At 37.5% G+C, this 27629-nt stretch overlaps 4 protein-coding genes across 4 annotated transcripts; all 4 read left to right on the top strand.

Moving 5' to 3' along the window:
- Window positions 1-8: 8 nt before the first annotated feature.
- LOC106909773 (uncharacterized) lies at window positions 9-5024 on the top strand. Its single transcript, XM_088015201.1, has 5 exons — window positions 9-37; window positions 350-583; window positions 2861-2925; window positions 3222-3338; window positions 3592-5024. The coding sequence occupies exons 1-5, from the start codon at window positions 9-11 to the stop codon at window positions 4167-4169; spliced, it is 1023 nt and encodes a 340-aa protein (XP_087871327.1). The 3' UTR covers window positions 4170-5024.
- Window positions 5025-6724: 1700 nt separating this feature from the next.
- Window positions 6725-8544, top strand: LOC106910379 (ladderlectin-like). The gene is made up of 6 exons (XM_088015815.1): window positions 6725-6840; window positions 6905-6986; window positions 7167-7276; window positions 7376-7510; window positions 7595-7706; window positions 8185-8544. Exons 2-6 carry the CDS (start codon window positions 6935-6937, stop codon window positions 8250-8252), a joined length of 477 nt encoding a protein of 158 aa, XP_087871941.1. The 5' UTR covers window positions 6725-6840; window positions 6905-6934; the 3' UTR covers window positions 8253-8544.
- A 1251-nt stretch (window positions 8545-9795) lies between these two features.
- Window positions 9796-13572, top strand: LOC106910378 (ladderlectin-like). Its single transcript, XM_088015200.1, has 7 exons — window positions 9796-9843; window positions 10092-10199; window positions 11578-11677; window positions 12623-12732; window positions 12850-12984; window positions 13069-13180; window positions 13398-13572. The coding sequence occupies exons 1-7, from the start codon at window positions 9796-9798 to the stop codon at window positions 13487-13489; spliced, it is 705 nt and encodes a 234-aa protein (XP_087871326.1). The 3' UTR covers window positions 13490-13572.
- Window positions 13573-18288: 4716 nt separating this feature from the next.
- Window positions 18289-23517, top strand: LOC106910380 (type-2 ice-structuring protein-like). The gene is made up of 5 exons (XM_088015817.1): window positions 18289-18784; window positions 19179-19285; window positions 19388-19522; window positions 19607-19718; window positions 23151-23517. The coding sequence occupies exons 1-5, from the start codon at window positions 18730-18732 to the stop codon at window positions 23216-23218; spliced, it is 477 nt and encodes a 158-aa protein (XP_087871943.1). The 5' UTR covers window positions 18289-18729; the 3' UTR covers window positions 23219-23517.
- Window positions 23518-27629: the final 4112 nt, after the last annotated feature.

The following is a 27629-nucleotide window of genomic DNA, read 5'->3' as shown; positions in this document are numbered from 1 at the left end:
AAACGTTGATGCTGAGTGTGAGGGTTACCTGCTGCATGTGAGTGGTTTCAACAACAAAGGGGGCGCTGGTGAGTCATGAGAAAACCTCATCCTAACGTTACAAGATGGATGGATGGATTCAAGGCACTGAGCATGGATCCCTGAGGGACTCCTGTGTTATTACATATGTATAAAACAAGACGTCTACGTCGATGACATCTTGACATCTCACAACAACCTTGACTACCTGAAACTCCTCACATCCAACATCGAGCAGATCCTTAAAGCTGGAGGATTTTTCATGAAGCCCTGGGTCTACTCTAGTCAAAGTGGGAGGCAGGAGTCAAGAGAAGTTAACATGGAGATAAAGATGTTTGTTAATTTCTCCAGCTGCAGTGTCTAATCCAAAGCTTTCAGTGGATTCTGATGAGAACCAGAGAGTGACGGTGGCCTGTGAGGCGACCTGCTGGCTGCCAGCTCCGCTGATGGAGATTGTGGATGAAAAAGGGAACAACATCACAGACACTGTGGAGATACAAAGAGCAGATCCCACTGAATGTTACACAGTGAGGCAAACAGCCACCGTGCAGAGTCACACAGCCAGGTAGCAGAACAAGTCTTCATGTTTTTCTGTTTATACCTTATTACTCAACTCTGAACAAGAAAGTCAGGATTTCTTTTAGTCATTCAGTCAATTAACCAACCAACTATTCAACTATATACCTGCTTATTGTTAAACGTTGTCAACTTGAAAGATTGAGGTACCTGCTTTTCTTTTCCTTACTTTCCAATTACCAGAACATAGAGCAAGATATTACTTCACACAGGAGTTACTGGTGGGGCGCAAAGATTAAACTGGGTATAAAACAAAGAGAGAAGAAAGAAATTTAAGTCAAGATTATTAGAATGGCACATTTCAGAAACAAGGCAGTTCACACTAAAAAGACATAATACAGTAAAAAATTATGAAACAACCAATAAACATTAGATTTTGCCCCCATCATCAAAATCATCATCCAAATACAAATCAAGTATCAATATTCCACCTCTAAACAGGTGGAGTTTTTACCCTGGATTTAAATGAACTCAGTATTTCAGCTGCTTTGCAGTTTTCTGGAAGTTTCTTCCAGATTTGTGGTGCAAAGAAACTGAATGCTGCTTCTCCATGTTTGGTTCTGGGGATGCAAAGCAGACCAGAACCAGAAGATCTGACGGATCTGGAAGGTTGATACAATGTTTTTTAATGTATTTTGATGATAAGTCATTAAATTTTAGAATGGAAATTATCTATCAAGTCATACAGAATAGAGGCAAGGCGGAAGAGTAGTTTTGATTAAAAGTTTCTGCTGTGTTGTCCATTTTCCTAAGGGAGCCAACGGAAACTTTACTTTCTAAGATAACAGAGAAATTATCAGACAGGACGGCATCACTTACAGACGATGGAAACATTTACACCTTGACTGATAATCAGGTCCAGAGTGTATCCTTGATTGTGTGCTGCCTGTTTAACATGTCGAGTCAGACCAAAGTTTTGAAATTTTTCACAGGTTTTTTGCTCCCCTTTTATTTATACAGCATCAATTCACAACAGAAATCATCTCAAGGCACATTACCAAACAAAAATAATTTCAATTCAACCATACATGCATTCCAATTCATTTAGTTATCAAACAGTACAGTTAGCTCAATTAATTATTCAAAATAGCTTAAAAAGTTGAATCCCAGCAGATGGATGGATGTTAAAGTCTTCCACAATTATTAAACAGTCAAAACCAACATTCATTAAAGATAAGAACTCACTAAAGTCATTGAAAAATTTGCCACATACCTTGGAGTTTTGCATGAAGCTTTTTTCTTTGATTCCCAAATACTCAAGAGTCAAATTTTCTTCATTATTTTCATCCAACCATGTTCCTGTTAGAAGTGATGAAGTCATGAACTAAAAGTCATTTTGCTGATATTTAGCAGAGCCAATTTAAGTGACTTGGTGGTAAATAATTCTTCAGATTGAGGTTACGTTAGCCAGAGGAAGAATCTGAGGTTTATTCTAGGCAACTGCAATCAACTGTTCTGACTTTATTGATTTTCTGTTGGTAATTCAAACAGAGATTCTCTTGTATCGCACCAGCAGGAACCAGATGCATTCTGCAGGAAGACCTGCTTATCTGTTACAATGCAAAGATTATCACTACACTTTGTGATTGTGGTGTGTGAAAATCACACCTTACAAAGAAAACAGCAAATGGTGAAACTCTGCCACCTGCTGACATCAAATCATAGCTGCAGCTGAAAGCGTGAAAATAGTTCAAGATTTTATTTCTGGTCATTTTAATGATTGACTCAGAAAATAAGAATGTTGTGAAAAAGTTAACTATTAATGTCACTTCTACACGTCTCAGCTAATTAACTCAAATCAGGCCTTGAGCCTCCAGAAAATGGTAATTGTCCCCCTCCACAGTAAAAAGATACAAAAGGTGGCTTTTCACAGAATGATGTATCCAAGCATAGTTACAGAAAGTTGAGTGGAAGAAGAAATGCGTGCCTCAGAAACAGTGATGATTGCAGCCTTAAGAGAACGAAGTGTTAGTTCGTGAACATTTCATGAAAATATTTAGCAAAAAAGCTTGTTGATGGATCAAATACTAACAAGTCTAAAATAAGTCCATGTGGCCTTTCTGTGTCTGATTATTTTTACCACTAGAGGGAGCTCAAAAGCAGTCGTTAGGAATCTGCCAGTTTTAGAAATTTTGGGAGATTAATGTTTAATGTTCTTTTAATGGATAATAAATGAAAACCAAAAGTGTCCATAAAGATACAAAACTAGGTCTAGTACAATAAGCATAAAAGATAAATATATTTAAACTCTGATTTGTGTTAACAGGATTGTCTGCAGAGTCAAACAGCCACAGACGAACCAGAGCAGAACTGCAGAAATCCTCCTTTCAGGTACAAAGCTGACTTCTCACTTTATGGTTTCACTAAATCTAATCACAATGTTAGATTTCAATATATTGGCACCTTTTGACTATTCTGTATTCTACATAAATCTTGTGCTGTGACATTTTATTGGAGAAAAAATGACCTTAGACTCTTTAAACAACATAGAATAAAATGCAAAACAGGCTAAAATGCTTTATACCAAAGATCGTTTGGTGATCCTGGAACAAATTTAGGATCCACTTGAGAACAGATTTAATTGTCGATTAAATTTTTAGCAGTTCATATGAATGTTGTTGTTTCAGCTCAGTGGATGAGGTCCAGGCCCGTCAAGCTCGCCGTTTTCTCTGTTGAAGTGATAGCTGCAGTTTGCTTTCTTGGACTATGTGTCTTCGGCGTTTGGTGGGCTTGTTCTAAACATGGTAAATCTGAACTTTATTCATTAAATTAACCAAAATTTAAAAGGATATTGTTAATGCAGTAGTTGTTTGAGTACAGACAAGCAGAGCTGACATTAGAACTGGAAACTCAAGATTTTAAATGTAGAATGTGATTTTTATTCCAATGCTAATTAATGCCTTTACACTGGGCAATAAAATCAGATTCCACTCCTATGAATAAATATCATCCTAAATTAAGTTTGTTATTTATGTTTGTTTGTTTTTGTCCATGAAGTTGAGCGGAAGCAGCAAACGCAAGGAATTTCATCGGATCATGAATTAACAAGAGTCACCTGCGAAGACACTCTCCTACTAAACCCACCGAGTGATACTGATGAGGTCGACAATACAGCAAACAGGACCATCGAGAATCTGCAAAAAGAGTTGGCTGATCTCAAGTTAGAGAACTTCAACAAAGACCAGATTATCCTTAAACTGTTGGGGAAAATCCAATCCAATCCACTGGATTACCCACAATTCTTCAGGTCTTCAGACCATAACTCAGAGGATGGACAGTTTCTTGCCACAAATCAAGACTCCTCAAAACTTCCAAGCTCCCAGAACCAACGTGGGAATCCCGGTCTTGTTCACACAAAACACAAAGTTGTTCGTAATCTCAGCTGTCCAGCTGTGTTGATTCCAGCACCTTTGGTCAGAAGGTACGAGGAAACCGTTTCCCCTCCCCAAATGGTTCTCTGCACCGACCCACGTAGGAACGCTCGGTTGCTTCAACGCAAACACTCGTTAGGGCTTCTTCCATCTTTTTGTCCTAAAAACACGTACTCTCCTCTTCCTCGTTTACCAGAGCAGTGAAGAATTTTTCAGCAAATAAGTCAAATGTTTCTTCAAAGTTTGCCTCTGAAACATAGGTCTTATGTTTTACAAGAGGATCAACTATGAATTCATGAGGATGATTTTGATACAGTAAACAGAATACATATTTTTGCTATGTGGTAGTTTATTGCAAGATAAATCACTATGAAGTCAAGAAGGCTGAGTGCTTGAGTGGATTTTCCTGCCAGAAAAACCTGCAGGATTTCTACAATTAGAATAAAGTAGAAACTGAACAGAATAAATTCCTTCTTCCAGAGAGGCTATTGTTGCGCAACAGGAAATCAAAGCTTGTACATTCACACAAAAATAAGAATATAAAAATGCTTAAAAGTGGAATAAAGAATAAAACATTTTATTCAACATAATATGTAGTTATTAAACAAAAACATTAGTTTTATAGAGGATTTTATAAAGTAAAAGCTGCAGATTGACATTTTGCATCACTTTATAATGAATCTGAATAAATGAAATAACACTTTCTTAATGCAGTTTTGATTTTTAGAGTTTTGACATGCTGTTCTTTGGTTAACATGTTCAGTTTCTGCACCACTGGTCTCTGGGATGGTTTCTGGGGTCTTCCATCTTTTCTCCTGTTCCTGCTGAGCATGTTTATGTAAACTGCTGTATTTAATATATTTATTTTATTTTAAGCAAGCATATAAGTTATTTCCTTTTGTATATTTTTGTTAAGTTGTAGAATAATTTCCACAAATGTTTGTTCATTTATTCAGAATTTAAATTGTAATTATTAAAACTGTTTTATTGGGATATCATGGGGTAGAAAACAACTTTGTGCTTGAATGTAAAATATATTTATTTTTCACCAATGGAAAAGTGCAACGTCTTCATTATGAGCAGGTTTAATCAAGCAGAAGGAAAACAAAGATGAGAAAAAGAACTAATAATAATTAACTGTTGCAGAACTCAATCAGCAAATAGAAACTTATGAAATTATTTAAACCTGCAGGAATCTTATGATGCATAAGCTGTTTAATCAAATGAAACTGAAACTGTGAGTTTCTTTATTTTGCTGTTTTCTTTAAATATGTTCCTTGGAGCAGCTGCAGGAAGAGGCTCCTCCTAGGCGCGGTTGTATCTTTGTGAACCCTGAATGTTTTACCGCAGGCTGAACTCATCGCCTCAGCGCTCACTGTGAGTCTTCTTCTAGTTATCTGAAATTTGGAAAGAGGAAACTGAATGTTGCTGCATTAAAGTGGAATCCACCCTTTTGTCCTTCACTTTCAAACTATTTACCAATTGACTTGTTTTCAGCGTCGCCTCAGTCTTAATTATATAGCCAGGAACATGACCCGAGTTATTAAACTATTTTAGTCTAAAGTGAAAACATGCTGACTAAATGAATAAGATGTAAATTAATATTTTCTTATTTTAAATGAAGTATTTGCTTGTGGCAAACAGAAACTCTAATTTATTGCAGTTTTCTATACGGTCAAAAACATTAATATTATTCTTATGCCAATACATTATTAATGCTGTGATAGTGTTTCTAAGACTGTCCTGCTCCATTATTTTAATTTGAGCCTCATGTCTGATCACCACACATGAGGTGACCAGACTTTATTGACAGGTCAAAGGTCACCTAGCATGCTGGTGCAGTTGCCACTGTCACTCTCTCTGCAGCGTTGGGACGTACAATGTAAACTTCAGTGATGCCTTACTGCTGGCCGTGTTGCGACAGACTGGCGACCTGACCAGGGTGACCCTGCTTCTCGCCAGGAACGTTAGCTGGAGAGGCAGCAGCCCCTCCAGACCCCACTGAGGGACAAGGGTGTACAGAAAATAAATAAATAAATAAATGAATGAATGGATGGATGGATGGATGGATGCTGGCCGTGTTGCATTGATGGGCCTGGGACTAAATGTAGATGCTCACATCAGAGCTATGCGCTCTCCCTCTTGATAAAAGCGAATTATTGAATGCTAAATACCCTCCATGGGTTTTGAAAGAAATGTGGTAGTAACAACCTTTCCAGCATGTCAATGATCTTCTAATGACCCATCATTGGATCCAGGTGTGCTAAACCAGGGAGAGAACTAAAACATGCAGCATGCCGGCCCTCCAGGATCCACTTTGGGGGCCACTGACAGAAATTAAACACACTGACCACTGGCAGGTTCAGAACTGATCGGCCTTTTGGAAAATCTCCCAAATCTTTTGTCCGATCTGCTCCTGATGCAGAGTCTCATATCTGAGCTGCTGAAGCTTGGAGCTCCTTCAGCCTGGTCATGTTGTCCTGGTTTCCTCTCTCACTAGTCTCTTTCTTCCACAGTCACTGAGGACGACCTGAGACGAGGCAAACGGCAGTTTACTGTGCTCAATATGAACAGTTTATCTGTTTTTGCCTTTTAAATGTAAAGGTAAAGATAACTGGATGAATTGCACTCTGAACTTTAACAAAGTGTAATTTAAAACAAAGACCACCACCCAGCCTTGAGAAACCGATTGCATAGACTTAGTCACAACTTTAAGTTCCCGTTGAACTAGATGTGAACTATCAGGTCATTTCTACCCATATAATTTCCTCATTTTGTGGATGTAACAAGACTAAAAGCTCTATAAATATCCAGTGATTCTGCAGTAAGGACTGAAGGTGCTGGCTGGATAAGAAGACGGATCATTCTGCATCAGGTTTGCTGATTAGTGCCAATGTCAGTTTCATTAACATGTATGCTTTATTTTGACTTTTCTTCAGCTTGCAAATTTGCATCTTATCATCTCCACCATGAAGTTGTTGGCTGTGTTCCTCCTGGTTTCCTCTGTGGTCGTTCAGGCCAGTGAGTATTAAATAAATTAAAGTACACACTGTGTTATGTCTTGTCAATGTGGGCATTATGTTTTAGAATAAATTTATTGTTGCATCATTTTGATGTTATAATTTGTCACAAAATAAAGTTATTATCAAACTCATGCCACATAAACCAGTTAACTGGAAGCCTGTGTTTGTTTTTCATCAGCACATTTTGACTCGATCCAGACATCCATCACCTGTCCTTCTGGCTGGACTCTGATCAACAGTCGCTGCTTTCTCTATGTTCCCAATGACATGACTTGGGCGGATGCAGAGGTGATTTCCAACAACACTGTGCTCTTATTTCCTGCTGCTCTGCTTTATTTCACAGTGAGAAATAAAACAGACTTCATTAAGTTGTGTGTTTATCTGTAGAAAAACTGCCTGTCCATGGGGGCAAACCTTGCATCAGTTCACAACGAGTACGAGTACCATCAGGTTCAGAATCTGATAGCTGCAGCAGGTCATGGGCCCAAAAAAGCATGGATTGGAGGCTCTGATGCAGAGCAGGTATTTCTACCAGGATACTTTAGTTGTGAAATATTTTATAAGACATTGAATGAAACATATCATCTGCTGAACTTTGTCTTGAAGGAGAAGACTTGGTTGTGGAGCGATGGAAGCCCGATGATCTACACAAACTGGTGTCGAGGGCAGCCTGATAATTGGAAAGACAACCAGCACTGTTTACTGATGAACTATTCAGGTAAAGAAAATGTCATGTCTGCTTTTCAGTTGGGATCAGGACTCATGGGTGAAAAGCTTATTTACTCTGCATGTAAACTTTTTAGTTGAACTCCACATACAGTTGAAAGCAGAAGTTTACATTTGATCAAATTCATTCAGGTCAAAAGATAGTTATCCATGATACTGACCAAATATAAACTTCTGAATTTGGAGAAAATTGCAAAATAATTTTGTAATTTTTAGCAAATAGAAATACTTTTGACAGTTCAAACTACCATAAAAGAAAGACATTTGGTCTGATTTAACTTCAGACATTGTTTTTTATTCGGTGTATGTAAATGTCAGGTTAAAACTGTATATTTACTATATAAACAGCAAAAACTTATGATAATTTTGTTGTTGCAAATTAGTTTAGTTAATCCTTTTCAGTCATCTTGTTAGGTCACTTCAGGGTTTTCATTATGTGATGTTTGACTGATTTGTTGTGTTGCTCATAGATGGAAAGTGCTGGGATGACCTGCGGTGTGATTACCTTCGGCCTTCTGTCTGCACCAGAACAGTCTGAAAACCGTGAGGTTCCCAAAGAGGCCTTATGTGTAAAACAGAACCAGTGGAGGATGAATGCTAGGAGTTTCTGTTTACCTGCCTTTTTGCAACTTTATAAAGATATTTCTGCTTCTTCACTTCATATCATTTCTGTCTTTAATGCAACCTAAAGAATGAAGCGACAAGCAAACAGCAGCTGGATTGTCTCTCCGTAATCAGATCAGACTGAATGAGTTATAATAAAAGATCATCTGAGCAAAACTTTCTTCTGTTCTTTGGCTTAGCAAGAATAAAACTTTGAGGAATCAAAACACGATGGTGTGTGGTTTATTCTGACTATGTGTTGTTCTATTTTCTTAATTATTTTTAACACTATGTTAGTTATTACAATATAAATGTCACATTATTACAATTTTTAGTCAAACCTGAGGTTCTTTCATCAAAAAAGCAGAGAAAAGTTACTTTCTATCAGCTGGTGATGTATTTTTGGGACTGCTCTCATTAAAAAGCATGTGTGGAAGAAAGTTTGAAGTCATTTCCTCTGGATTTAATAATTAGTAAAACACTTTCCTATATATAGTTAATGTGCAACAACATTTAAAGTGGAGCTGCTACATGTTGTTTCTTCTAAAATACATCTGAGTTTGTTTAACATGTTGAGTCATTGAGTGGAATGCTTTAATTTAATTTCACACTGATCCATGTAAGATGATATTTCCAGCTTTCGTTAACTGATCTGCTTCGGCTCCAACATTCAGGCTCAAGTTCAACACTTCTGTTTACTTTAGTTATCTCTCTGTCCCATTTGCTTGTAATAATAGTTTGTTCTGTGGCATCTGATGTCAGGCAGGGTTGCAGATGCAGGTGTTGATATGTTCAGATGTGTGGTTTTGAAATGCAACAAAGGATAACAGAGGTTCATCTGATACCTTTAAGAGGCAATTAAATTAAACCATTACTAATGTGTATAAAATAAAATACCAAAAGGTGCAACTCTGCCACCTGCTGACATCACACAGTAACTGCAGCAGAAAAACATATTTCAAGTCTTTATTTTTTGTCATTTTAATGATTATGACTAAGAAAACAAAACAAAAAAAAAAAAAAGCTTGGCCAGTTAGGCAAACCATAGCAGGCTGTGGTTGGATCGGAGTTGAAAATCCAGCCAATCAGATCGATCAGGAGAGTTACTGTCACAAAGTGACAAAAATGGCCACTAAACAGAGAGCGTCACTTTTCAGTGAGAGCAGTGAAATGAGGAGCTAGCTGTGGCTCTGCAGCACAACCAAAAGATCTTCCAGTAAGTAAAAACTTAAAGAAAAAGACCTGTAGCACATTGTATTTACTTTCACAATAGGAAGAAATACATTAACAGTAAAAATCAGACAGCAGTTCGTTTCATTACTTTGGCTGAATCATAATAAACTGCCTCGTTATGAATTGTAAATCAAAACTAGCTAAACTGGCTGCATTGCTTTTATAGACTTCAGTTTTTTGTTGTTGTTTTTGAAGGTAGCAAATATTTCAATCACATTTAGCTGTTTAACTCTTACTTTAATGAGATGAGTTTGAATCGGGAGAGGCTGAGCGTTACCACTAGCCAACAGCTGGTGTGGTGGAGAGAAGAGCAGATAGAAAATCAGAAATGTTTGCCTTTAAAACCACAATATTTTTCCATAAAAAACCCTGGTGCTTTGAACGTTTACCTTAAGTTAAAACACTTCAACTGCAGCCATATTGGACATGGAAAAACCAGAAAATGCATTGTGGGACACCTTGCTGGTCAATCCTGTCACTTTACTTCAAATGACTTAAGTTTGTTTTGTTTTTAAGGATTTTGTTTGTCTTTGTTTTTCAGTGGACTGACAGGAAAGTGAGATATGAGAGCAAAGAGAAAACTTGTGGCAAAGATCAACGGGTCGAGAGTCGAACCCGTCAGAGCTGGGTCGAGGACCAGGGCCGATCTGTATAGACTCCACACACAGTACCACCGACCTCAGTCAATTTTTAAAACCTTTGTATCTAAAGAGGCCCTCAACTTATCGAACTCAAGGGCTTAACTACATAAAAAATACATTATCATCTCCTTTGATTGAAGTCAACATTGTAATCTAGCATTCACTGGACTTAGTTTTAGTGTTACCAAACCTTAACCAAAGTCTGAGGTCAGTCCTCTGACTGGCAGAATGAGCAAACGCTTTGCCAAGAGCTGCTGGGTTTATCTGAAAAGTTACAACTCTCTAAAAATAAATCCTTATCATTTTGACCCTTATCATATGATGGGGTTTCCACGTTTAGGCTTTTACTTTATTACTTTTTGTTGTTTTAATCTGATTTTAGAATTGATATAATGTGTTACAGCGTTTTTGTCTGAAAACATTAGATAATATTTTATCTAAATATTTTTATCTGAAACTGCTTGTCCTGGAGCAGGAAGAGGAACAGCTTGTCCTGCTCTCTCTCTCCCATCCTCACCTGAGGATGTTAAACTGATAAAGGATTCCAGGATTAGTTGAACATGTTGGCTTAAAAATGTTGCAATTTTCCTATTAACTAAAAAAATTGCTGTTTGTGATACATCAAAACTTATACTTTTAATATGTACAGCATATGCATATGATGCAATGATGACAAGACCTTAATACGGACATGTTGCTTTAATACTGTCAATCACTGTATTTAGCTTTTCTTAGGTTCGCTGTAGGTATTTATCCAGACTACTGTCTTGAAAATGGAATAAAGTCTATAAATATATAGAACATGCTTAAATAAAGCATGTCTTGTGCATGTTCCCCACTGACAACTTGTAACCATTTTTCCAATTATTTTCCACAAATCACTTTGATCACTGCTCATTTAATAACAAGCAATCAGCAAATCAGTAGCCAGACCCCAGTGCATGGCAGAGCCAACAACTTTGTCCTTCAGGTAAGAGGCGTTTACTTTGGGACAAATTGGGACAAAATGCATCTGGTACTGCTGGTTATTACACTTTTAGTGAGTAATTTATGGTGAAAACAACACTGAAGTATCAACACTGTACTCTAACTCTGAAATCTTAACTCTGGAGACTTTGGTTAGCGTCCTGAGATGGCTGCTCATCAGTTTGTTTGGAACAGTGCGCTCTATCCAATTTCATCATTGGAATTGGATAGAAATTGCTACTTGTGAAAGTAGCAAAATTAAAAGATCTACAAATAGCCAGTGGTTCTGCGGTAAGGACTAAAGGTGCTGGCTGGCTAAGAAGGCAGATCATTCTCCATCAGGTTTGCTGATGAAGTGTCTTTTTTGAACCATTGTTTGAATTTTCTTAACATGTATGCTTTGTTTTGTCTTTTCTTCAGCTTGCAAATCTGCATCGTGTCGTCATCTGCACCATGAAGTTGGCTGTGTTCTTCCTCCTTTTCTCCATAATGGAGAAATGTTCACTGGCACATGGTGACGGTGAGTATTTATTATATATAAAGAAATAATAATGTGACAAACATACCAACTCCTGTTTAAAAGATCTAAAGCCCCAGATGATGGCTCTCCTGGTGACGGTCAGTGGATGTTTTTATTTCCTCTACATTAGTGCCCAAAACGTAAACTCTAAAATGTATCTTCTTGTCTAATATTTTATTGAAACATAATGTATTCTCCATATTATTTAGTAGGCTTATCTTAAAATGTCTCCACTGCACTCCACTTTCGGAGTACACACTGACTTATTTCTCATCAATGTGAGAGATATGTTTTCAAATAAATTTAACGTTACATCATTTTGATGTTGCCAACTGTCACAAATAAGAGGCTTGCTATTATGGCTGTAGTAATACAATAATCTCACGATACAATACCCGATACTTACCCTGCTCACAAAACGATATATATTGCGATATTCATCAAACAATACAATTCAATACACTTTTGCGATTTTCTGAAAGATTTTAGAAGGACAGAGTGATTTTGGTGACTGTTATAGAGTTGGACTGAATTAGTGCAACTGAAAACTGATTAAAAACACCAACTGCACAATACTTGGCTCTGGTTGGACATGAACACACACGTAAAGTCGACAGCTGCACAAAATGAATCAGAAGTGGTGAGAAAACATGTTTCTTTTAATTGAAATAGTGCAAACTGTAAATAAAGTGCACCAAGTACCATGCTCTGAATAGTCTGATACCTTTTTAACCTTGACACTTAACATCTGAAGGAATCACTCTAAGCCTGATGACCTAATCACTCTCCCGGTGAAGCAAGCAGTGAGTGAACAAGGTGACAGTTGGATGTTACAATACTTGCGGATGAATATTGATTTTTTTTCTAGGAAAGAAAATATATCTCAAAATCGACATTGTTACACAGCCCTACTTGCTATGAGGCCTTATTGCATTTGTTTGTCAGAACAAGTTAATTTGCTAAGGAGATCTGTTGAGTGTCCCACTGACTGGACTGCAATCAACGATCGCTGTTTCCGCTACATTGCCGATGTCAAGACTTGGGCTGCAGCTGAGGTGATTTCCAAAAACAATGTTCTCTTATTTTTTATTTTTTTTTGCTGTCTTTTAATGTACAGTTCTTAATTAAAGTCCAGCTACTTCTTCAGCACATCATTATGTGTTTATCTGTAGAAACACTGTCTGTACTTGGGGGCAAACCTTGCTTCAGTTCACAGCCAGGAGGATAACCATCATCTTCAGACTCTGATATTTACGGCAACTCGAAAGTCCAACAAAGCATGGATTGGAGGCTCTGATGGACAGGAGGTATAGCAACCAGTACACTTTGGTTGTTAAGTATTTTGTCAAACACTGAATGAAACGTGTCGTCTGCTGTATATTGTCTTCCAGACAAACATTTGGTTGTGGAGCGATGGAAGCCCTATGACCTACACAAACTGGTGTCCAGGACAGCCAAATAATGCATTTCGCCTTCAGCACTGCATTCAGATGAACTATTCAAGTAAAAGAGAATTTCACACAATCTGATTTTCCGTTGCTAGAAGGACTCATGGGTGAAAAACTTATGTATTGTGCATGTTAACTTTTTAGTTGACCTATATATACATTTACACCATTGACAAGAGGTGATAGTTTTATTTCCAAAATATTTTATGACACAGTGTAGGCCGCTTAGTGGTTTTTATGATGTGATGTTTGATTTGTTTTATTGCTCCTAGAAAAAAAGTGCTGGGATGACGTGAAGTGTTCTACTTTGCTGCCTTCCATCTGCGTCAAGAAAAACTCGCCACCCAAAGGGGCTGAGGCTTAAAACAGATCCAGTGGAGGATGACTGCTCAGTGCTTCTTTTTTCCTGCCAAATAAAAAACTAAATAAAAATTGTGAAATGAGAAACTCTTAGTTTCACCTCCTTGTAGCTTGTAGCAGAGGTGGGGACTCGAGTCACATGACTTGGACTCGAGTCAAACTCGAGTCATTAAAATCAAGACTTGAGACTTGACTTGAAAAAATTCTCAAAGACTTGGACTTGACTTTGACTTTCACAACAGTGGTTTCTGGATGGTAATGAAGCACATTATTTTGTGTCTTTCCAGGTGAAACACATTACATTGTGCTTTCAATATATTACCAATTTGGCAACACTTCATTTGATGGGGTGTGCATAATGAGACTGACATGACACCGTCATGAACATGACGAGTCTTAATGAATGTCTGACTGTTGTCTTGAAGTGTATTTCGATAAATAATGACACTTTTAATGAGAAGTTTCTTTAAAAGTTATATTAAAAGTCCATTAAAAGCGCCACCTTTGCATTAAAATGTCATTATTTACCAAATATTGCAAACATGGCACTTTTAATGGACTTCTTGTATTTTAAAAAGTACTGAAAAAACGGCAAAGAAGATGTATGACTTACAATTTTAAGACGTTGTGGACTCTATGTATGTGGCATCATCTGAACTGATGATGATTGGGACCGGATGCCTGGGGTGGGAGAAATTTTCTGGGTGTCTTTTTGCCTGTGTAAGTTAAAAGTAGAAAAAAAAAAAGTCATCAATATATTAAAATCAGTTGATGTTGGCATCAACTTTGAAGCTGTTTTAAGTGTGGACTTAAGGAGACAAACTACCTTAAAATCTTTCCATCCATGATCTGAACACACTGATCCTTGCAGGGTGGTGAGGGGGGCTGGTGGTGCCCATCTCCAGCAGCCATCAGATGAGAGGCAGGGTTCACCCTGGACAGGTCACCAGTCCATCACAGGGCCCTGAAAGCCAACAACAAATAAAATGTATGAAAGAAAAACGTTAGATTAACAAGGGGAATAAATTCTGTCCAATTATTTTCAAATTAAATAACATTTATTCTGCACGTAGTGTTGGAAACACACCAGTTTCTGCTGTTAAAACTGTGGCCAGTTCAGGCCCAGCGGCATTGGGGGACATTGCCCACCCAGAGTCCGCTGTGCCCCACCTTGGACTGGAAGCAGTTTGTTGTTTCTACCTCAGAGTGGCCAACTCTCTGTTACTGCCATGTCCAGTTAATACAGTAAGGGCTTCCACACTTCCCTTATCTGTGCCCTTTAACTTTTTCTTCAGCAGTTAAAACTGTTTAATCCGTTGCTAACACATTGTAAGCTGTTTTTCCGACCACCTTCAAATGCAACATGAGGGCTAAGACGATCGCTGGGTTTACACCTGTGTGGCAGCGAAGGAGACCTGCTGCTGCTGTGCACAGCTGCTCAGGTGTGTTAGAATCATGGCAGCAAAGCAACAAAACGCAAAGAACTTTGCAGGTTTTCTAATTCCTGACGCCTGGGTTCCTCTTTCACCTTCATTTGCTTAGACTGCAAAAACACGGTGAAGATAAAAACAATGATGAACGAGTTATAACAGCAACCTCACAATATCGAAGTCTCTTTGGCATACTGAGCTTAATTAAAACCAGTTTAAGTTTATGATGAAGTCGCTACAAACAGCCTCCATATGCAGTTATAACATGAATGCTTGTTATAGTAAAAACCATAAAAGTCACAATAAAATTGATAAAATAATTATTTCTGAAACCAACATAAGTTGGTTTATATCTTTGTTTATAATTAAACGGAGATAATTAATAAGCAAACTTACCTCCAGCTAGCAAAACGTTATTAGCCTTCATCCCTTCGGTTCCTTTCGTGACCCATATTTCATTTCCATCGGTTTTTGTCCTGTTGTGTTGTCGTCTAACTCAGACTAGGACGTCACCAGCTTTAATTTACCAAAACTACTAACTATTATCAAGGCCCTCTCTACTTTTAAGGCAATATTATGCGAGTAAAAACTGTGAATTTAACAGCATCCGTTATCCTCTCTGGCTCCGTGAATGTTCTTCTCTTTATGGCACGCGCATTTAAAAAAAAACAACTGAAAGTGTGCAATACCGCCACCATCTGGTCCGGAGTAAGAACTGGAGCTAATGCCGTTTATTACTAGATCTTACCTGTTTTAGTTAAGAACCACAGATTTATAAGTAGTACACTTAATACTTTGTATACTTAAAATATATTTACACAAATCTAAGTATATTTGAAATATACTAAGTATACATTTTTTTCACTAGGGTGTGTAAGTTTCAATACTTCGGCTGAATCATGATAAACTCTTATAACTTGTTAATCAAAACTAGCAAAACTGGCTGCATTGCTTTGATACACTTAAGTTTTTTGTTGTTGTTGTTGAAGGTAGCAAATATTTCAATCAAATTTAGCTCTTTTACTCTAACTTTAATGAGATGAGTTTGAATCAGGAGGGGCTGAGTGTTACCACTAGCCAACAGCTGGTGTGGTGGAGAGAAGAGCAGATAGAAAATCAGAAATGTTTGCCTTTAAAACCACAATATTTTCCATAAAAAACCCTGGTGCTTTGAACGTTTACCTTAAGTTATGACACTTCAACTGCAGCCTATGTGTAAAGCTACTCCAAGACGAACATGTTGAGTCACAATTATTGTAGATAAGTTGAATCTGTTGCATCATTTTATCAATTTAATTGATTAGTTTTATAATTAAGTCGATATGTTCTCCTTTTTTTTTTTTTACTTTGTATTACCATTAGAGTATAATGGCAAATGGTAAAAACCAAAGAATGCATGGGGGGACACCTTTCTGGTCAATCCTGTCACATAAACTTTCACTTTACTTCAAATTACTTGTTTTTTTTTTTTAAGGATTTTTGTCGTTATTTTTCAATGGATTGACAGGAAATCCACTGAAAAATAGGAGAGAAGAAAATGTGTGGCAAAGATCAATGGGTCGAGAATCGAACCTGTTTGTACAATAAGACAATTCCATGAAGCATGAAACTAAAAGTATGTAGGGCAGTGTATAAAACGTTTCATGTCCAGACATAAATGTGAAATGTTCAATCACTGCATCTCAACCAATCCATGCCATAGCACTTTAAAACAACTATAGCTGATACAAAGTGCTGTACATTAAAACACAACATAATGAAAAAAATACAAAAATATAAACTGACAGTTTAAAAACAAAACAAACATACAATTTAAAACTAGATCCCGCTGGAGTTAAAAGCCAAGTAAAATAGATGGGTTTTAAGACGAGCTTTAAAATCCATTTTTTATGAAGCAATCTTCATTTTATTCTAGACTCCTGTAATCAACTTTTCTTGATTTTCTGTCAGTAATCAAACAGAGATTCTCTTGTATCGCACCAGCAGGAACCAGATGCATTCTGCAGGAAGACCTGCTTATCCGTTACAATGCAAAGATTATCACTACACTTTGTGATTGTGGTTTGTGAAAATCACACCTTACAAAGAAAACACCAAATGGTGCAACTCTGCCACCTACTGACATCAAATCGTAACTGCAGCTGAAAGAGTGAAAATAGTTCAAGATTTTATTTCTGGTCATTTTAATGATTAACTCAGAAAATAAGAATGTTGTGAAAAAGTTAACTATTAATGTCACTTCTGCACTTCTCAGCTAATTAACGTTGAACCCTCAACAAGCTTTTTTGCTAAATATTTTCATGAGACGTTCAGGGTCTAACACTTCACTCTCTTAAGGCTGCAAGGCTCTTTACTGCTGGCCGTGTTGCGTTCATGGGCCTGGGACTAAACATCACAATCAGAGCTATGCTCTCTCCCTCTTGACAAAATTCTCTACTGTTATTATTTTTGTATGTAAGCTTAATGTCTGTTTGTATGTAACTCCCACGTTAGTAACTGTTAATTATCTACATTTATTCACTCACTGTTTCTGTCTGCCTGGAGAATCTTCAATGTAAGAAAATGAGAAAATGTGTCCAAAACCTGTAACCTTAGTGATAATTAAGACTCGGTTTAAACTTATAATTCTTAGTGTCCAAAATGTGGAAACATGGAACTAGAACCAGTCAGATTAGAAGGAAAAGAGCTTTATTTGTTCTCAGCTATAACTTGGACATCAGGTGAATCATAATTAAACGTATTGAGAAGTTAAAAACAACAAATTGTTAATGCACTTCAACTCTGTAACATCAGACACATTTTTATAATCAAATATTTCATCAGCATATTGAGCTCATGTGATTCCTGCTCCAGAAAGGTGAAGGTCTCTGGACATCCTGAAGGTAAAGACCGACCAGCAGGCAGGAAGACGAACACTGATGAGACGTCCTACAACCCAAAGGCTGCACAAACCACGATGGTCTGCGGCGGCAGTTTACCAACATGAAAACACATTGGAATAAATTATGAATTAATTCTGACATTTTTAAGTTATTTGCAACACCCTGACTAACATTAGCTCATGTATACTCGGCACTATTACAAGTTTTATCGTAGTTTAATACAAAAATCACCGTTAGCTTACCTGAACCGTCTGAGCTACCTGCTTTCCTCCCGCTGCAAGGCGGAGATCAGCTCCTCCTCACCACATCGCTGCTTTCCTCCCACTGTCACATTTTCTTGAAAAAAATCGCAATCAGGCTATAAAAATAGCTCAGCTCTCTCTTCTTCTTTAGAGCCTGGAGGCGGGGCGATACGCCCCCACCCCCACCAGGAGGCGGTACCCTGCTACAGAGCCAAGTTGGGCCGGTGGAAACCCGGTTACTCCGAAACAGAGCCGAGTCGGGTCGGCTTGTTGAAGTAGAGCCGGTGGAAAAGGGGCATAATTGGAAAGGGAAAGAACTGGATGAATTGAACTCTGAACTTTCACAAAGTGTAATTAAAAACAAAGACCACCACCCAGCCACGAAAAACCGATTGCATAGACTTAGTCACAACTTTAAGTTCCTGTTGAACTGGATGTGAACTATCAGGTCATTTCTACCCATATAATTTCCTCATTTTGTGGATGTAACAAGACTAAAAGCTCTATAAATACCCAGTGATTCTGCAGTAAGGACTGAAGGTGCTGGCTGGATAAGAAGACGGATCATTCTGCATCAGGTTTGCTGATCAAATTTCTTATTGTCTTAGTGCCACTGTGAGTTTTTCTTAACATGTATGCTTTATTTTAACTTTTCTTCAGCTTGCAAATTTGCATCTTATCAGCTGCACCATGAAGTTGTTGGCTGTGTTCCTCCTGGTTTCCTCTGTGGTCGTTCAGGCCAGTGGTAACCATGAGTATTTATTAAATATTAAGAAATCATAAATAAAATATATTTTTTTAAATATCTAAAGCTGTCTCCGATGATGGCTCTCCTGGTGACAGTCAGTGGATGTTTTCAGTCATTGTTTCCATTTCCTTGGCATGACTGCCTAAAGCACAAACTCTAAAATATATCTTCTTGTATTTACTTTGCTAAACATAATGCAATCCTTCTCCAGATAATTTATTAGTCATCTTAAAATGTCTCCATTGTACCTTTCAAAGTACACACTGAGTCATACCTTGTCAATGTGGGCATTATGTTTTAGAATAAATTCAATGTTTCAATTTGATGTTATAATTTGTCACAAAATAAAGTTATTATCAAACTAATGCCACATAAACCAGTTAACTGGAAGCCTGCATTTGTTTTTCATCAGCAAATTTCTGTGCTTCTGGCTGGACTCTGATCTACAATCGCTGCTTTCTCTATGTTCCCAATGACATGACTTGGGCGGATGCAGAGGTGATTTCCAACAACACTGTGCTCTTATTTCCTGTTTCTCTGCTTTATTTCACAGTGAGAAATAAAACAGACTTCATTTAGTTGTTGTGTGTTTATCTGTAGAAAAACTGTCTGTCCAAGGGGGCAAACCTTGCATCAGTTCACCACCTGAACGAGTACCATCAGGTTCAGAATCTGATAGCTGCAGCAGGTCACAGGTCCAAAACAGCATGGATTGGAGGCTATGATGCACAGCAGGTATTTCTACCAGGATACTTTAGCTGTGAAATATTTTATAAGACATTGAATAAAACATATCATCTGCTGAACTTTGTCTTGCAGTGGGGCACTTGGTTGTGGAGCGATGGAAGCCCAATGATCTACACAAACTGGTGTCGATGGCAGCCTGATAATTTTTTTGCTAGCCAGCACTGCCTACAGATGAACTATTCAGGTAAAGAAAATGTCACGTCTGCTTTTCTGTTGGTATAAGTAGGTACCGGCAGCCAATTTTTTTTCTTTAGATTTTTGGTACTCTAAATGCATTTTTCTACTAAGTGTATTACCAAAAAAGAGCAGAAAAAATTTCAGCCCATTATCTCTAACGGTTTTTGAGATTTTGGGGGTTAGGTGTACCTTCCCACAAACGCACCTTGGAGTAGAAAAAGATGTGGTTTTTGAAAGTCGATTACTCAAAAAATAAATCAATTTAACACTTATTTGTAATTACATTCTTTAAATAGATATAAATTATATTGTAAAACATGAAAATGTGCAGTATAATTAGCTTACTTTAAAAATGAAGGTTCTTTAAAAAATTGAATTTTTAAAATAACAGAAATTTCAATATTTACCCTGACAGCAGAGATGGCATGTTTGGGATATGATATTAAAAAATATATATTGAAACTAAGGCCCAAAAGCCATTTTTCCCAGGCTGCTATGTGATTTTAACAAGCCCAATTTTTTGTAGGGGTCTGGGACAGTCAAACAAAAAATTATTTGGCTGCAAAAATGCTTCCTAAGCTAATTTGACCGACGGAACAAAATTTCAAAAATAGACAAAATTGAGTATTTTTTGACCACTCCTCAAATTTGTATCTTTCATTGGATTTCAATGAAACTTCTTTAGTACAAGTAAATTAGGTTGCTGAACATTATAAAGACATCCATTTTTGGCTACCTTCAATAGTTTCCTTAATATTGCAGGTAGGAAAGATGGATTTTGAGGCGTTTTTTAAAAAATTCGTATTTTAGACAATTTTTGACTTGCTCCAAAATGTTTGTTGTTTTATGCGTTTCATAGAAACTTCCTTCCTAGATGTCAATTAGGCTGCTGCATCAGATAAAGACATTTACTTAGGGCTATCTTCAGTAGTTTTCTTAATAAAGCTGGCACAGAAAATATAGATTTTTCCTTTTTTTTAATGGAAAATTCACTATTAGCGACCATCTGAAAAAGTGCCAAAGAAGGTGCCATTTTTCATAAAAATTGTCTAGAGTTTATTCTTTTTGGACACATCCAGTCACTTCACCAGACAAAGCACTCATTTTTACATATATGAGATGAACCACTGGATTCTGGAACAAAACCAAAGGCAAGTAAACATCTTTTGAAATAATAATAAAAAAAAGGTTATTTATCCCAAAGGAAAATTTATCTAGCAATGAATGTTATCAGGTCAGTACTTATAAGTACAAATTAAGATACTCCTTGAATCGCATCTTGACGTCCTTTATCTCCTGAACTGTCCAGATTCTCCCATTGGTAGTGGTGACTGAAATGTTCCATGCAAAAACAAATTTGCTTTCGACCTTGGCGTCAAAGTCTGTGGTATCTGGAACTTTGAACAAAGTCTCAAGACGGTGGTCTTGGTCGATGCCCTTTTCCAGTGAACAGCAGGATGTATTTTAACGAGTAGTAGTCATCATTCACTGAAAAACAAGAAAGCAGCAATGAATATTCTCAATATCAAATTTTTTTAAGCTTTACATGTATTTGACCTTCTACTGAAATTAGATACCCTGATTTTCTTTATTGCTCACGTTGATTTTGATTATAAAAATGAACACATCTTATTGTTAAAAAAAACACAAAATAAAACTAATAAACATGAAAAAACACCATGTTCATTTGTTTATTTTTTCATCCATGAACTGTCATGTCGGATGTTTTTCTGTACAGACATTGGGAAATCGATCGATTTCACAGACTCTCGTCTGTGAAACCTCGCACGTTTGTGCTGCGATGTCACCAGACAAGTAAAATTAGAGTCTATAAAAAGAGTCCGATATGAGAAATGAAGTAACAACGTATCTTTAATAACTAGCATGTATAATGAGCATTGATATTTTTGTTTCTTAACCGCTGGTTGTAGCGCAAGCGGCACACTAATGAAAAAAAAATAAAAATCCGCTCCAAGACCGAACCCATTTCTCTGAGAATATACAATCAATATTATTTATTTTATTGACCAGGTATCTAAATTCACACATATACGCTCCATCTTCTACCACTCCGTTTTGTATTTTAAGCGTAAGCTATATAGAAACCCAGCTAAAAACAAGCAGCTTGCTAACAGGACGGCGAAGTTAGAGAAAGCCCGACCAGATCGGCAGAAACCGCCTTCCCACACCGGATTAAATAGCTACAATCACATATCAAAATAACGCTAACTATTATCTTTACATTACTTTAAAGATATCTGATGTAAGAAGGTGTGTCTAACTTACCCAAGGATGGAATTAGTACGTCCGGAATAGAGCAGTGATCCGAACAGTCAGCAGCGTCCACAGAAGGCGGCTCCATTTGTTTATGCTAGAGGGGCGACGTGCCTTTCGTTGATGATATGCTCGGCGCGTCACGCACATTGATTCTACAAGTGTGATTCCTGTATTATATTAAAGCTAACAAATTAATCTTTATTTTGATACCCAGTTTGTCTGGTTTATTTTTTATAATTCGTTCGCTATTTGACGAAGTTTTGATACTTTTATGATTTACAAAAAAACTAAAAAAATAATCCTTGACAAACCGGGTATGTAGAGAAAGCCTATAGTTTAAGGTTTAATATGATATCACTGTTGACTCATTTGGTCATATGTTCGTGACGCGCCAACTGATTTTCTTGAACTATGTGTCAGGAGGGGCGTTCGAATTAGCATAAATAATGCGGCTTTTCGAAAAAATTATGAAAATTACTGGGAAATTTAAAGTGTTTAATTTGCTTCAACATACATAAAACTGGTATCATTGGAAAGGAAAATCAATGAACTTTAACACAGTAGTGTTGCTTTTGGAAAAAAAATATTCTAAAAAGGACTTTTGATGGTGGGAAGTTAGGGCATTTTCTATGATCAGCGCGCGTTCTCTCACATTCCTGAGTAGAAAGAGCGTCGCTGCCGGTACCTAGTATAAGGACTGATGAGTAAAAAGTTCATTTACTTTGCATATAAACCTTTTAGTTGACCTCCACATACAGTTGAAAGCAGAAGTTTACATTTGATCAAACTCATTCAGTTCAAAAGATAGTTATCCATGATACTGACCAAATGTATGTAAACTTCTGAATTTGGAGAAAATTACAAAATAAATCTCCAAAAGAAATTATTGCCAAGTTTTATGGCATTTAGCAGATAGAAATACTTTTGACAATTCAAACTACCTTAAAACAAAGACATTTGGTCTGATTTAACTTCAGACAGTGTTTTTTTATTCTGTGTAATTAAATGTCTGGTTAAAACTGTATATTTACTACATAAACAGCAAAAGCTTATGACAATTTATTGTTGCAAATTAGTTTAGTTAATCCTTTTCAGTCATCTTGTTAGGTCACTTCAGGTTTTCATTATGTGATGTTTGACTGATTTGTTGTGTTGCTCCTAGTTGCAAAGTGCTGGGATGACATGTGGTGTACTCACAGGAACCATTCTGTCTGCGCCAAAGAGATCTGAAAAAAGGTTCCCAAAGAGGCCTGATGTGTAAAACAGAACCAGTGGAGGATGAATGCTAGGAGTTTCTGTTTACCTGCCTTTTTGCACCTTCATAGAAAACCCAAAAGATATTTCTGCTTCTTCACTTCATATCATTTCTCTCTTTAATGCAACCTAAGGAATGAAGCGACAAGCAAACAGCAGCTGGATTGTCTCTCTGTAATGAGATCAGACTGAATGAGTTATAATAAAGGATCATCTAAGCAAAATTTTCTTATATTCTTTGGTCCAGCAAAAAATAAAACTTTGAGGAATCAAAACATGATGGTGTGTGGTTTATTCTGACTTTGTGTTGTTCTGTTTTCTTAATTATTTTTAACACTATCATATGTTAGTTATTACAATATAAATATCACATGATGAGTTTCAGTCAAACCTGAGGTTCTTTCCTCATAAAAGCAGAGAATAGTTACTTTCTATCAGCTGGTGATGTATTTTTGGCTTTACTTTGTCCTGGGACTGCTCTCATTAAAAGGCATGTGTGGAAGAAAGTTTGAAGTTATTTCCTCTGGATTTAATAATAATTAGTTAACAATGTTCCTAGATATAATTAATGTGTTGTTGGACACAGTAAACAGGCAAATAATAGGCAACAAGTAAATCACCAAAAATTTCATTTAAAGTGAGATTTTATCTCACTGGAACTAATGTTTTAAACAAAAGTTTCAAAGTGGGGAAAGTTTCCTAGTTTGCTACTTTCTGTGCTGCAGTATCAACATTTAAAGTGGAGCTGCTACATGTTGTTTCTTCTAAAATACATCTGAGTTTGTTTGACATGTTGAGTCATTGAGTGGAATGCTTTAATTTAATTTCACACTGATCCATGTAAGATGATATTTCCAGCTTTCGTTAACTGATCTGCTTCGGCTCCAACATTCAGGCTCAAGTTCAACACTTCTGTTTACTTTAGTTATCTCTCTGTCCCATTTGCTTGTAATGATAGTTTGTTCTGTAGCATCTGATGTCAGGCAGGGTTGCAGATGTTGATATGTTCAGATGTGTGGTTTTGAAATGCAACAAAGGATAACAGAGGTTCATCTGATACCTTTAAGTCTTGACCCAATGGACCTCACCAAGCTCCGCCCAGAAACGCCCCCTAAAATCCCACGTGGCTGCATGTCTCACAAATAAAGCCTCGTGGAGCTTAGTTTCTATGTAAACATGGCGTCTTTCACTTCGACTGACTCTCTGCGACGTATGTCTGAGTTGATTACTTTAGCATTTCTGCCGGATTTTCACAATATATCAGCCACGACAATGGAACCAACAAGTACATGTCATCTTTTTTGGACGATATCAAGGTGTTTGAGCCACGTGATGCCTCCAACATTGTGCGCGTCACAGCAAAATGCTACCGGAAAACAGCAGATCCTCACACCCTCAGCAGAAATATAGCTGTGAACAAGATCACTGATGCCTATTGTTTTTGCAAGGCTGTGTAAGTCTGCATTCATGGTTTTGAGGGTTACTTTTGAAATCAGTGATTTCTGTTGTTGGCAAATGTTTCAGTGTGCCTAGGCCTGATACACTGCACTCGGTGCTAGCGTGGCTAACACAATTGCAGTTTAGTAAAAAGCCTTTTCAGGTAGAATAAAATCTTTAATATATGTCAGATATGGTACACATTGCATATTGATCTGTTCAGCTAACGTAAGACTGTAACAGACAGGCTTCAAGGTGTAGAAGTTGTATCGGTACTGCCATTATGCTGTACTTAGCTAGGGCTGTTGTAAACGAATATTTTAGTAATCGAGTAATCTATCGATTATTCTGACGATTAATCGAGTAATCTGATAAAAAAAAAATTATAAAATGAAATATTGGTAAATCTGGCATAATACCGGTGTTACTATCAGATATCAATATCAGTCCAATTTGCTTTTTTGTAGTTTAGAAAACTAACCTGTAACAATAATAGCTCACTTTCTAAGTTAACCAGAAGAAAAGTAATAGAAAAATCTGAAATTATATTGAATTTAATAACAAAGAGGCAGGCTCACAAATATGCTTATAAAAATGTCTACAATCCAGCCTTTAGTTTATGTATTCATCTTCAGTGAGTTTAATAGATTAATTAAACTCACCTTGCCACCTAACCTGTCACGCTTTGGGTTTGAAAATACGGGAAATGTCGCCTGGAGTGGGAGGAGAGGGCGAATGAACGAACGTAAGATGGGGTGGAGGGGAGGAAATAGACCAGCGGACTGACGAACCGTTAGACCGGGGGACGAACACGGGGGGAAGCAATACGGGATATTTACGACACCTTCACTGGTCACACTCAGAAACTCATCTACCAGCCATGTACGATGCGCTCTGCCACCCGTTTCTTCAGACCGGGATATGAAATTTATTGTGCGGTTCGTCGGTAAAGCTACTTTTACACGGTAAGCATCAGCTACTCAGCCGCCCGCCCTGTTCAGTCTATCCGCTCACCTCAGCGCTCTTCCCGCCATTCGCTTTCAACCAGCAGCCCCGGAGGAGAAATGCTGCCGTACTCCAGGCATTCCCCCAGTCATTTTAAGGATGCTTATTGGTTCCCCAAAAACGATAAAAAGTCGGGCATTATCATCAATCAATTAAATCCCCACGGGCCAATCTTGAAGATTGGACTTTATGCCGCTGAGACTTAGCTTTTGTCAACAACTCAGAGGCGGAAGTGAGAGCTCCGCGCAACGCAAATGAAGTCCCGGCCGGAACACGGTGCGCTAACTAATAAAACATAAATTAACGAAGCTTCGAGGCAGGTAAATTTTCCTCGAGGAATTTTAGTAATCGAGGTACTCGAATCATTCGAGGAATCGTTTCAGCCCTATGCTTAGCTAAAAGGTTTTCATAATGGATGTTTATTACTGACTTTCTTTTTTTCATTCACTAAACACAAAGAAAGCAAAACAATAATATTTACACCAGCAGACAGTCCTTTGTTCTTATTGATCCTACGACGGTTGAGCTGCAAATGCGGTCGTGCACAAGCTTTGATCCAAGCAAGGCTTTCCGTTTCAGATTTTGGAAGTCTGTGAATTTTAGTTCCACAAATACGATCAGGATACCTGATATCGCCTGTACAGATTCCCCACTGACGGTGGAGAACCATTCTTTTTCGAGTCCTGACGCAAAAACTTTCTGTTGGTCTGCTAGTCCACATTTAGTCCGCTTGTGTCTGTGAGACGGTCACGCACGTGGTAGCTGCGCTGTGACGTGAAATGGGCATTAGCCAATGAAACGCGGCCCCTGTGGTAAGGTCCATTAAATTAAACCATTACTAATGTGTAAAAAATAAAATACCAAAAGGTGCAACTCTGCCAACTGCCGACATCACATCTACCAAATCTTGACCAAAGTCTGAGGTCAGTCCTCTGACTGGCAGAATGAGCAAACGCTTCGCCAAGAGCTGCTGGGTTTATCTGAAAAGTTACAACTCTATAAAAATAAGTCCTTATCGTTTTGACCCACATCATATGATGGGGTTTCCACGTTTAGGCTTTTACTTTATTACTTTTTGTTGTTTTAATCTGATTTTTGAATTGATATAATGTGTTAAAGTGTTTTTGTCTGAAAACATTAGATAAAAAACGAATGTTTTCATCTAAATGTTTTTATCTGAAACTGCTTCTTTCTTGGAGCAGGAAGAGGAACAGCTTGTCCTGCTCTCTCTCCCCCATCCTCATCTGAGGACGTTAAACTGATAAAGGATTCCAGGATTAGTTGAACATGTTGGCCTAAATATGTTGCAATTTTCCTATTTACTAAAAAAATTGCTGTTTGTGATACACCAAACTCATAGTTTCTTTCAAAATGTACAGCAAATGCATATACTGACAACTAAACCTTCATAGGGACATGTTGCTTTAATACCATCAATCACCATATCTGGCTGTTCTTTGGTCGGCTGCATGCTTTTATCCAACTTTTACATTTTTCCAGACTCCAGTTTTGAAAATGGAATAAAGTCTATAAATATATAGAACATGCTTAAATGAAGCATGTCTTGTCCATGTTCCCCACTGACAACTTGTAACCATTTTTCCAATTATTTTCCATAAATCACTTTGACCACTGCTCATTTAATAAGAAGCAATCAGCAAATCAGTAGCCAGACCCCAGAGCATGGCAGAGCCAACAACTTTGTCCTCCAGGAAAGAGGCGTTTACTTTGGGACAAAATGCATCTGGTACTGCTGGTTATTACACTTTTAGTGAGTAATTTATGGTGAAAACAACACTGAAGTATCAACACTGTACTCTAACTCTGAAGTCTTAACTCTGGAGAATTTGCGTTGTGTGCTGAAACAGCAGGACTCATCAAACTCATCAGTTTGTTTGGAACAGTGAGCTCATATAGTGTCAAACTACAGGACTTCATTGTAACA

The sequence above is a fragment of the Poecilia mexicana genome, unplaced genomic scaffold (assembly GCF_051168715.1).
Source record: "Poecilia mexicana isolate PSO_F unplaced genomic scaffold, ASM5116871v1 scaffold_18, whole genome shotgun sequence".
NCBI classification, from domain to species: Eukaryota; Metazoa; Chordata; class Actinopteri; order Cyprinodontiformes; family Poeciliidae; genus Poecilia; species Poecilia mexicana.
This window is presented reverse-complemented; position numbering and strand designations above follow the sequence as displayed.